General features: G+C 39.9%; 1 protein-coding gene across 2 annotated transcripts in view; it reads left to right on the plus strand.

The window, feature by feature from the left end:
* Positions 1-12,500, plus strand: part of LOC138000808 (N(4)-(Beta-N-acetylglucosaminyl)-L-asparaginase-like) — a 230,964-nt gene that overhangs the window by 144,695 nt on the left and 73,769 nt on the right. For both annotated transcript variants that reach the window (XM_068847463.1, XM_068847462.1), the window contains exon 7: positions 1,416-1,504. In XM_068847463.1, the coding sequence (XP_068703564.1) occupies positions 1,416-1,504 (89 nt within the window). The remainder of the gene's footprint in view (positions 1-1,415; positions 1,505-12,500) is intronic.

Below are 12,500 nucleotides of genomic sequence, written 5' to 3' on the forward strand. Positions count from 1 at the left end.
CTGTACAGACAAACCCAGAGGGTCTTTCTGATAAGGCGCAAAAAAACCACCGGTAATTATTCTTCAGTATTGGTATTGTGGAGATTGGGAGAGCCAAGGGTGGTAATTATCTCCATTACAACTTCAAAACTGAAAAAGGTATTGAGATGAGAAGATAAGAATGTCCATTTGTGGAATATTAAGCATGCAGTTATCGCAGGAAAAACTAAGTATTATTGTCCATGCACAGATAGCTATGTCAAAGCTTTTGTTGTTCTCAGTTTTGTAAGTATTCTTGTAAATACTGTGAACTCACACTTTTCATTTCTATCATAAAAAGCAAACTGTTATTGATGTCAACAATATTCTTGCACATTTCCACATGAGGGAAAGAGGGAATTATTGTAGATCTGATGAACACTGGGATTAACTGCTTGTTCCCAGCTTCTCACTTTTATCCTTGAATTATCTTGTGAATACCATAAAATAAACCTGAAATTTACCTTAAACATACCTCAGGTACAGGCAGGATATTATGTGGATCACAACGTTTCTCTGAATAATACAGAACAACGTAAGGCATGTGGAGGGTGTAAAGGGTAGGTTGCAGGTCATTGTTTTACAATTCCCCCCTTTTGCTCCCAATACATGTACATAAACGATGAACAATATTTGGCTGAAAGAATAAGTTTATTAAACAGTAGCAAAAACAATCTACAAAGATCATGAGCTAAAAAGACACAATAAAACTAATCCAAAGCGTGCTAAGTATTACTATAATAATAATAATAATAATAATAATAATAATATCCAATCAAAAACAAAGGGGAGGCCAGGAGGGGAAAGTTAACAAGTAAACATCTAAAATGATCTAAAACCGTGCTTACAAAATTAACATGCTGTATAACTGAAGAATGCAACAATAGAACTGAACCGACTCACCTATACGGGGGCAGTTATTTATTTTAAAGGAATTTTTTTAAATATCCACATAACTGAAACAACCCAACCCTAAATTCCAAACTTCAACACTTCAACTCAATGTCAACTTGATGTAATAATTATTTGTGAGTAAATTTCTCGCATTTGCATTCCTTTCTGATGATGTGTTCTGTGTTCATCTACCCAAAGTAAAAACTTGTTATTCATATTCAGTTTGGTCTACATTTTTTGAATCCTGGTTAACTTGTAATTGCCTGTGGTACGATGTAGTTTTTTCTGTCGAGAGCAAGGGACAGTTGGGTTAAAAGTCTTGAACATGTGACGAGACCAGTGTTTGGATGTGATTTTTCATCATTTTATTTATTGAAGTTTCTATTTAGTGTATTTTGTAATCTTCTTACCATAGTATTTAAGAGCCTCCGACTATTTGATGTCTATGCTGCCAATTGGCTGACAATTTAATGTCAAAAATGTCTGTTATATTTCATATGAAGGATGTTATTCCCGACCCAAGGCAGTCGTGTGGTCCATATTCACCCAAGAGTAATGACTGGTATGTCTCTGGACCCCGGGGAACTATCAGGTATGGGGTATGGAATTGTTTTTAATAATTATTGTTACCATGTAGCTGAATGTCAACAAATTTATGACATATTGTACTTAGTAGTTCGTTGTATGAACTAAGTTTATTAAAGTTAAGAAGGGAATGGGATAAGAAAGGTGACATCATCCCTTTATCACTACAAAACAAGGAATTGTGGGTTTTGAGGAGTATTTGTGGGTAGTGCTGTTTTGGTGCGCTATACCTGTTACAGCATTGATTGTTGCACTTCATCTTGACCATCCGAGGGAACTTAATGATGTTTTCTTTTATGCAGTTCTTCATATTTTTTTCATTTTAGCCAAGTTTAAACAAAGATAAAGCAATGCTTTGTTACAAAATATTCATTCAAAAAAGAAAATTAATATTTATCTATATTACTTTTTGATATAAAATTGGATCTGGAACTCCTGTCTCTTACGTTTTTGTCATGATAACTCCTCCTTTTTTTTTGTGAGGAAACCTAATTTCATATAAGCTTCATGGTTTCATTTAGGTTTCCTCCCCACTTTTTATTTTTATCTTTGAAACTTGTATTCTGGTATTGGATGTAGTGTGGCAAGTTACAGTTTTCTCTCTCTCCATAGATTTCATTTCCATTCTACCACCTTGACAACACCAACTTTAACCTCATTGTCTACAAAATGCAAAATGGTTCTGACTGTTTTGGCCATGTAACAGTTTAGTGTAAATTTCAAGCATTCAAATTATCAAATACCAAAAATCTGCATGGTGTGATCATCTGCCTTGACCATGACATCTAACTTGTTCTTTTCTATAGTGATTATTGGTAAGTAGACACTACCCATTGCTGGTGTCCTAGAACTAGCTGCTGCAGTGATTTGCAAGGATCCATTCTGGGTCCCTACATGTATTTTTGCATTCAACATTAAGAGAACGCAATTTCCAATCTTGGGTATCCTTTGCATAGGGTGAGCCTTGGCAAATTTTTGTTTTTCGTTAGTCTGCTTTTTCAGTGCCATCTTGAATTAAGTCATATACACACATGACGACTGCAGACCTGGTGATTGTTTGTGTAGAGTCAAATTGCACTAAAAAAATTGTTTTGTAAGCAAAGCCCACACAAAAATCATCTTTTGATGCATACTTAAACATTTTCTTTTAAACTTTTGAGATACCAGATTTCTAGGAATGGTCAAAGTCTTGTAATTGTATGAACTCACTCTACTAGTACCTTTATTTAATTATTTATTTTCTCATGACTATGCAACTAGATTTACTTATTGTTTCACCTATTTCGCTAAAGACCTAATCTGTGATTTTGCCAGGACCAAAGTACTTTCAACCCTGAGAAAATGATTTTAAGGATTCCATTTCTCTTCCCTCTTTCAAAAGCAAGGTTTTTAAAGGAGATCTGAAGCCAAAAATCAAGTAACTTTTTGTCACTTCATTTCAACTACTTCTCATACTTTTTTCGTTCTCAAACGACATGTTGGAAGCATAAAAACAAGCTTTTCAAGCAATAGTTTGCTCAAAATTTGGCTATGGTATGGATACCAAGAACTCCCGTGCCAGCGTTTCTGTTTTAACTTTGTGACGTAGGATATGGGGTAGAAGTTTGTTCAGTTTGAGGATCTAGTACGACTTGACATCCTGGATCTTTCTGATCGAGGGTTTGCTGGAGTTTTGGAAAATTGAAGGAGAATACGAGCAAGTTGTTTCTGTTTCCCAGAGTGCTAGCTTGTTAACTTCTCTCAAATCATCATAGACATTTCAACCTTCTCGAAAACCGCGGTAAGCACAACTTGAGTTTCCAATTGCTTGTCAATGTAAACATTTTTGTACTTCAGTTATAGCATGGTTTTTCCCCTTTGAAGACACTTTTTGACCGACATCATGTGTAAACTTCGGCAAGTTGTCATGGTCGTACAGCTAGTACATCTACATGTACTCTTAAGGTGATGTTTTCTGTGATGGAATGGGTGTAAACTTGTTCTTGTGGGCTGGTCAATTGAAAGTCATTTTTGGCAAGATTCCGAAAGAAGATTGGTGTTTTAAAAGTAGCCATAAAATTGAAAATCTGCTATGGACTGTGGCTTTTGACTATGTTTTGTAGAAAACTGAAATTGTGGTCTTTTCCTACAAACCTCGTATAAATGCAGAATTCAAGTCCTTTAGCCGTGCAATATCAACACTCCATGGAAAGATAAAGTTCAATATCTCAATTGTTTGTTGATAAAATGATTTACTGTGCAGTGTTTGATTGCAACAACGACTCAAGAAAGACAACTGGTATATCCTATCATTGCTTTCCAAAAGACCTGTCTCTGAGACAACATTGGCTGGCAAAGATCTCCTGCACTGACCGTGTCATTTCAAAAAGCATCATGTTGTGGTCGGAACATTTCACACCTCACTGCTACAAGCATGATCTCCAGGCAGAACTCCTTGGTTCTAAAAAGAGAGCTTCTCTGAAAGCCGATGCTGTTTCATCAACATTCTCTCATCGACCGCTCTGAAAAAGCCTTGCTTAACGTCCGAGGCCGTGCTCGTGAAAAAGCCAGACAAGCAGTGAGAGTTTGAAATGTAATAGAGAACGTGCAATCCAAAACCAAACCGTTTTCTATTATCATACAAACTATCAAGATCATTTTACGTCCCAAGTGTTTCTCCCTAAGTATGGATACATACATGTATACCCATATTGAAAAGTGACTTTACAGACGTAGCAATTGTTATGTACACACACTGTATCGCTGTTAATAAGCTCATTTTATATTATTATTATACTGAACACCACAACTTGTAAATATGTTATACCAGTAAGTCCAAATTGCCCCATTTCGCTGTATAAAGCAATGGCATGTTTTTTGACTAATTTGCAATAACTAATTCAAGATTTTGAATCTTCCATAATCTAGACATAAAAACTTTAAATATAGGAAACGTCTTTCTGCAATGACAAAAATACAAATATTATTTAGCAATAAGTAATACTGTGTCTCTGTTTGGTATATTATTTATTGCTTCTCTCTCCTTTTTCATACCAAGTAGCCTTCGAACGAATTATTTGCTACACTGTTCCTCGCAAGTCTGAAGCATTTTTTCGATCTTAGAGACTCTTTCTCTTTGCTGTATTTTATAGACAATTGTCTGATTCTATATTTAATTAAGTCCCACAAGACCCTCTTATCAGTAATTGTGCTGGATTCGGCTAACCACTCTGGTACAATTTCAGTTAATAATGTTACAATAGTTCATATCATCTGCAAGACTGGCATTGAATTTGCAAAACGACGGGCCATGTTTTTGTTTACTGATGCTACTAAAATGCAAAATTATGGCCGAATGATCGGAGTCTATCAAGGATATGATGTCGGATTTTTTAATATCTTCTTGACAAACATCGCTTATTAACCAAAAATTGAGTCTTCTCTGGATAAGAGGTTTCTTTTGTCTCCAAGTAAAACGTTTGATCTCCGGGTTTCTTTGCCAAAAATCTATTAAATCAAAATCCAGGCATAGATCTTCAGTAAATTTTGCCAAAGATCCTCTTGAGTGCTCCAAACCTCACAAACGAATCTTTCACAAGTGCCTTAGCGACTGTAACTGCTTTCTGGTCTTTTGTCGCAACTGTTTGAGTAAACTTAGTAAAAAACATCTGTGAGTACTGACGTTCTGTATACCACTGCCCAGCCGTTCTAACACAGTGAAGTCCATAACAGTGGCCTTTTCGCTGTCAAGGAGACAATGGTTGGGTGAAGGTGCTTCCCTACTTTGGCCAGAGTACAGCGCTCGCCCTTCTGGCAGTAATCAGCTATGTCAGCTGACATACCCGGCCAAAAACACCTTCCTCTGGTCAATAGAGTTGTTTTCTCCATGCCTTGGTGACCAAGGTCATCATGGACTCTGACTTTAACACTTGACCAACCAGTAGCTTTGGAAGTATCAACTGCCTCACTCGACGGCTGCCTCTCTGTGTAGTGTGGTACAGGACACCATCCTCTTCCTCAATGTGCTTCCACTCCCTTAGCAACTTCCTTGCTGGCTTTGTCTCTTTCATCAGTTGGCGAAGGGTAGGCGGATGCCGTGTTTTCCAGTAATACAACAGTCTAGAAATCCTCATTTCCTAAGCCTGCATGGTACGCAGATCATCTTGACCGATGGAAGATCCGTGGCCCAGTGTGTCTCAACTGCATCAAGCATAGCCGGGTTATTGTTAGTGTACACAACAAACTTTGATCCAATCAATAGGTCACGATACTGTTGGGTAACAGCCCAGTACAACGCAAGTAGCTCTAACTTCATGCTTGAGTAGTTATTCATATTGCGTTCAGCAGGTTTAAGCCTCCTTCTGGCATACCCCAGAACCACCAGTCCTTTGTCTTGATGTTGCGACAGTGACAGCACGACTCCCAAACCATGGAAGCTTGCATCAGTTTCTAAGATGAGTTCCCTGGTCAGGATAGTAAGGATAGTCAAGTACTGGAGCTTCGGTCAGTTTTTCTTGGAGCTTTGTGAACGCATCCTCGCATGCCAAGTCATGATTCTTTGATCGATATGCTTCCACCTCTCGCTTTCTCTTTCTTTCCCCTGCCCGTCGCTGCCTCATGTCCTCTCAAAAGACCCTGGAGGGGGGCTGCAACATCAGCATATCCTTGGATGAACCTTTGGTAATATCCAGCAAGTCCTAAGAACCCTCCGATATCACCCAGAGTCCCTGGCCTTGACCAATCACAAACCCCACGTATGTTCTCAGGATTAGGAGACGTCCCTTTGTTCTCTGTTGGCTAACTGGTTTTGGATAAGACCCTCACCAAGCTTTCTGAAACAGTCGATCGCGGGATGGTCGTCATCCAGTGCCATGTCGGCTTTTACCCAGGTCTTCTTCGTTACACCAACAAACATCCCTCCCCAGTCGGGTCTGGTGAAGTGGTGCAATCCACTCAGACCTTGACACTTGGGTATTCCAATCGCTTGGACTCGCTGAATAACATCAATCGCTCTGTAGTTTGCACGCTTGCCTGTCAAAAACTTCAGGCTATTCAGGTTTCTATGACGTCCCCTGGAAACCTAGTCCAGCAACAGGACTACTACATCAGTGTCCAGTGAACATACACAAATATCTTGCGACAAAAGCTCATCTAGTAAACGCAACATCTGGTTACTGATCAGAGTGTCATTCTTCTTCACAGTCAAGACATCTGATTTGGTTATCTTAAACCACGACCAGCTTTGTTGGTGAAGAAGCAAACTAATAATCCATTGGTGAACAAAGTGACCAGATATCATTTGCTTGACAAATGATCCTTGGAAGTCAGAAATCCTCAGGATAGCGCTTGTTTTTTTCAGACCTGTATACAAATCCTAAATACAATTTTTTTTACGAAATTATTATTATTATTATTGTTATTATTGTTATTGTTGATTTCCTGTTCCTGGTGATGTTTCTATTTGTGGCTGTGGGTTGGCCTCCTCTATCAAATGCTTCAGGCTGGCTTTGTCAGTTGGAATAAAAAGACATCCGTCAACCGTGCATAAGGAACGCAGCACCACTGCCATCTCACACTCACTGATGGTTTCCTTAAGTCTTGGCACAAGCTCTGGCCTATTCTTTGCAAAGTTTGATGACTTTGTCCTCGACACAAACTTTAGTGCGTTCATCTGCGCTAGGGTGACTGGCATTAGCCGAGTGTAGTTGAGTAGATCGTGCACAAAGAAGTACTTTATGAGGCATTCCAATGCTGCCAGAAAACCTTCCCAGTCCCCAGAGCGGCAAGCATGGATGAGCTGTAACAGGTTGTCCACTTGCTTGAGGTACTCTATCATTCGCATTCAGTCACATTCGTTGAGTCCTTGTTCTTCACGCTCTTGTGGTTTGATCTTTTCAGAGTACCAGGACTGAATGTTGTCATAGATGTTAACCATCTCTGGACTGCACTCGTGGAGGGCCTCTCTAAAGGATGTGCACTGTGTGCGCAAGGTATATCCTCATTTGCTTGAAGATGGTCAAATTTCATCGCCAAGAGTGCCAGGCTGGTTGTTAAGTTACGGTTGCCTACTGACTGCTGAATCTGAGGGGGCATGGCTGTACAGATTTAAGTCAAGAGTAGTGACAGTCTGCCTCTTAGAGCCAACAACGAAAGCAGAAATCCCCTGTGTTAGTTTCAAGACGGTATAGAGAGTAGAATAATCTATCGGCGAAGTCCTGAACAACGGCGCAATCACCTCTGAGTGTGTCAGCTTGTCGACCTGATTTTCAGGGGAGTGTTTTAAGAGAAGCGATTTGGTACCGGCCCACGTTGTAAGGACCTCCTTCTTCACGGTCTTCTTCCTTGTTCATGTTCGTTCTTTCACCACAAGAATTGGCTCATTGGAATCTTGGACATTTTCCGATCCAAATTCATGTTGGTTTTGGTTTTCATCAATTTCTTGCTGTTCTCGGTTTGCAGTTGGGAGAGCATCCAAGCTCTCATCACTGGTGTCTTCAGCAGCAAGGTAGTTTGCAAGTGCCCATGTGTGTGTGTGCGTAATAATTTGATATTAGCTCTGTTCGGTTTTCGAGCGTGTAGGTCTGAAATCAAATTGGTTTAAGCTTGATGACTGGCTGTTCACAGCATTTCACTTCAAAACCAACTTGTGTCGATGAGTCTGGTGCCTTTGGTGTGAGGGCGAGTGGTTGATTGTCTGCCTCGCCATCTTCCGCACCGTGGTTCAAAACAATCATCATGCTGTGGAATGTATTCAGTCCTGTTGGAGTGTCTTCTGCGAGGTTGATGTTGTTGACAACAAACCAGATATTTACATCCCGCTTAACAAAATCAGGAAGGCAAAATCCTCCTGTTGCAACAATACACTGAGAACACTCTGCTCAACACGCTTTTTGATGTCAAGGATGCATTTGTAGTCACTTTGGATGTACAAGTCCCATAGGGTATTGCAAGATTCTTGTGGTGCACTCTTGAGTGAATAGCGAGGGGTAAACCGACTGAGAGGGGCGTTTTCACGGTCTGTTTTAATCCTTCATCTGCCCTAGGTTGATGTTTGACTTGACGATCAGTTCTTGTGTTTTGGACAACAAACTGACAAGCTACGTCAACCATTTTGTTGCCTACTTTGTTGCGCATCCCCGAAACATGGAGTGGGTGCAAGCCAAAGAGCAGATACGTGAGAAAAAATTGAAGTAAAGGCGGATTCGGAAAATCTTCAAAGCTTCCAGTGAAGGACCACTCCCGTTGCTACATAACTTCTCTCCACAACATGCAGGCCATGGTTTCTAAATGCTCAATCGTATCCCTACTATCCATTTGCGCTGACAGTACATCCACAGCCTTAGTAACCGCTGCTGGCAGTGCAACTTTGCCAGGCTCACTTTTGTGCAGCGACTGAACAAACTGCAAATTTGGAAGTCGCTCACTTAAAAGTTGTTTTAAGTACTTTTGGTAGTCTCCTGACTCGTTTATTTCCATCAAATACCTCCTTAATATCGCCACATAGGTGTCATTTACCTCACCCTAGTGTGTTCTGAACTGTCAGAACTAATACTCCATCACACGCCGAGCGAACAACTTTTTTTACAGAGGCACTTTCACCATCAATACATTCGATATACTTCTAACAAACAAGGATTTTGTTTTTCCCCGATTATTTTGACAAATATGTTTGATTCTCTTTGAAACATATTTCAGATCAGTCAACCCCCCATGAAAGGTTTTGCACAAATTCTCGTCAAATTTAAAGTTTGGACCGAACTCAAAATTCTTTAAACTCATTTCCTTCCTTCGCTCGCTTCCCCTCAATCCAAAAATTTTTCCATTGTAATAATAAACAGTATTTAAAAGAGACTTAGCTGTTCCAAAGCGTAACAGTCCTTTACTCCAAAACAATTCTTTCTCTTCGTCTGTGACTGCCTTCTTTTCCTCCTCTTCCTCCTTCTTGGTTTCAAGAGGAACACCTTTGCGCTTGGTGTCTTCTATTTCCGCGTCTAAGCAACGACAAACAATAGCAAACCTGAAAAGCAGTAAATCATAAATTTCTTAAACATTTTAATTCTACGCTGAACTGAAGCAATCACGACAGAATATATATTCTGGAGAACTTGGCCTGCTCCAGTATCTAGGCAATGCTTTATTTACAGCACAAAACAAAACGTGACAACTAGTAGGCCAAGTAGGGCGCACCCCGAGGGCTGGTTACTAAGGCTCGTATTGATCCCTAAAGGCAACTGCACTCATTTGGTTTGAAATACTACAATTATATAAACATACAATAAAGTATCGTATGAAAAAACCTAGGAAAAAAGGATCTTTTTAATAACAACGTAGAAATTTGATAACTATATACCATAACACGATGCTAAACACCGTGCCCATTGACAATTGAGAGTGCATCAGGGAGGCCAGAAAAAACCCCCATATATCGCAGCAAGAGACAAGGAGGAAATCTGGATGGGGCCAAGACACAACTCTCGCTCCCCCGCTGAGCTGGAAATTAACACTAATAGGCAATGAAACTCAAATCAAACTCTCATACACTTTGTGATCTCGATTAATTCCTTGGTAGATCGCTTCTGATATCTCAGCCTAGTGATTGGGTTCTTCCAACCAGCGTGTCTATCCTTGAGCTCCAGATCAGCTGATTTGAAGCCTGTGTTGCTAGCGCCACCACTTCTCGTACTGTGTGTGGCAAACTCGTTAACACCCTCTACTAATGGAGCTAAGAATTTTCTCATGCTGTCTAGAGCGGTAGAATAACAAATACCTGCATATTCATGAAACCGCTTCTACTTCTTACACTTAACAACTCTACGAACGATCAGAGCCATTTGACTCTGTGGGTCGAGGGCAACAATGAAGGTGTATTATGAAGGCGTATTATAACGTTCTGCTATCTGAAGTAGCATATGCTCGATTATTGGCTCCTTTGGCTGAACGGGTCTCACCACCCTCCTTCTCGCTCCCTCAGCTGCAGAAGTAACAATAGGATGGTCCACAGGAGAGGCTAAACCAGCTAATTTGTGCCCTCATCTAATGCTGTAAACAGCCGTGTCGATGACTGCACTCCCGTGACCGTTCTGGAGAGCTGTGTTAGTTAGTTCCAAGATATAAAGGGCGACATGCAGCGGCTCCGCGGGCAAATGAGGGACACCGACTCTAGATTTGGACCAACTGCGCCAGCGATTCTTCACGCAGATCAAGAACTAAGCCTAGCTTCTTTCCTTCGGCTACTGATAAAGGGTTAACGCAATGCGGCGGGGAATTAACTGCGATGATTAAACCCTGTTCCAAAAGCTCAAGGATTGCTGCTCCGACAAATTCAGAGTTTCGAAATGTTGAACGATTGTTCCTAAGAAAAAAGGCGGGAGGCAACTGTGCAAAAGGCAGCGAGTAACCTTCATTCACGATACTGGAAACAAATGGCGATGCCGCAAGACAGTCTTCCCAAAAAGAACGGCAACAAAATAAATCACCTTTATCTTTACCACGTGCTTCACCACAAGAAAATTCAGCCTTATGCTCATTGAGCCCGGTATAAACAAAATCAGAATCTCCATAAAGATCCTCGATGAAACTTGCATTGTCAACACACTCTAGTCAACGCGAAGATGACTTATTCTTCGGGCAATTATTTGCCAAATGGCCGAACTGCCAGCACTGTAAACGAAAAATTAAATGAAAATAAGAAATAATAATAATAAAATAAGTAAACTGCCTGAATTACTTTGGAGCTAGAGTGACAAACTGAAAGCATAACTGCTTTTATACATGTATATAACAGTGCTAAAATAATAGCATGAAAATTTGTGTGACCAAGACATAAGTTTATGCAAAACATGCATAGCATAACGTGTAGAAAACCATTATCTACTAAACTTCGTAACGTAGATAATTTTTAGTTTCTATATCACATGAGGCACATTGGATTAAACTATAACTTCTCCAAACTTACCTCTTATCACTGCTGTCTAAAGGATTCAATGCATTCCCTCCATTTACATCCTCCAAGTGCCGCTTTAAGTCACAAACAATTCCATACAGGGAACGAGCCGGATAGCGACCACGGTTCTTATTAGCAACTGCTTGGACGAATTTTGTGAGCCAATAGTTTAGGGAAAGACTGTCAAGGTCCTCCAACTTCTCTTCGAGACTTTGCACACTGTGAAGATTATAATTTTCTTTCTTGCACGCTGCTTGCTAAGTTATGAAAACCTCAAGGGCCCACTAGTCTTTGTACTGTGTACTTTTAGGCTTGGACTGCACAAGCAAAGGATCTTCTTCTTGCACACTTTTGGGCAGTCAAAACTGGCAAGATTCATCCTCAGCTAACCCATCCATGTTTCGGAACTAGCAGGACGCCACTGAATGCAAATTGTGACTACTTGAAATAAACAAGCTTCAGTTGTGAAAAACACAGGCATTATCATCACAAACTGTGCGCTGATGAAACAAAAGAAGGCAAAAATTGCATGCTTATGTGATTTTTGCTTTCTTTTGTTCTCTTTTGTTTGCAATTAGGCACTGATTGAGAAGCCATTTCAGAAACTTGTGCTTCGTGTTTTACCACGGGGTTTCCAAACACTCGAAAACATCAGTGACTGGAAAATTACAAAGATTCTGAAGTTTTATTCTATCATACAAACATATATGACACTTTTTGCTTATTTCACAACCAAGATGATGCTATGAAGTTTTTGGGTTATCTCAACTCGCCATCCTTGAATTAGGTTTACTTATGAAACATAAGTTGATGGAAAAGTAAAATCCTCTAAGTCTTAGTGGGCATTTCAGGGCTTTCTTGTAAAACCTCGATTTATCACATTAAACTTAAACTGGGCTTTGTACAAATCTTGTGAGTTTTACTTGCTTCAAATATTAGATTGATCTAATTCATACGCTGCTTGATAGAATACCCCCACTGGACTGGAACCAACTCTCTTTAACTCTTCTTTTCCATGTCATTTGATAGATAAGGTCATTAAACGGTATTGGAAATACAAAAAGAAACTTTAAGATGCCAT

Source organism: Montipora foliosa, chromosome 4 (assembly GCF_036669935.1).
Source record: "Montipora foliosa isolate CH-2021 chromosome 4, ASM3666993v2, whole genome shotgun sequence".
Taxonomy (NCBI): Eukaryota; Metazoa; Cnidaria; class Anthozoa; order Scleractinia; family Acroporidae; genus Montipora; species Montipora foliosa.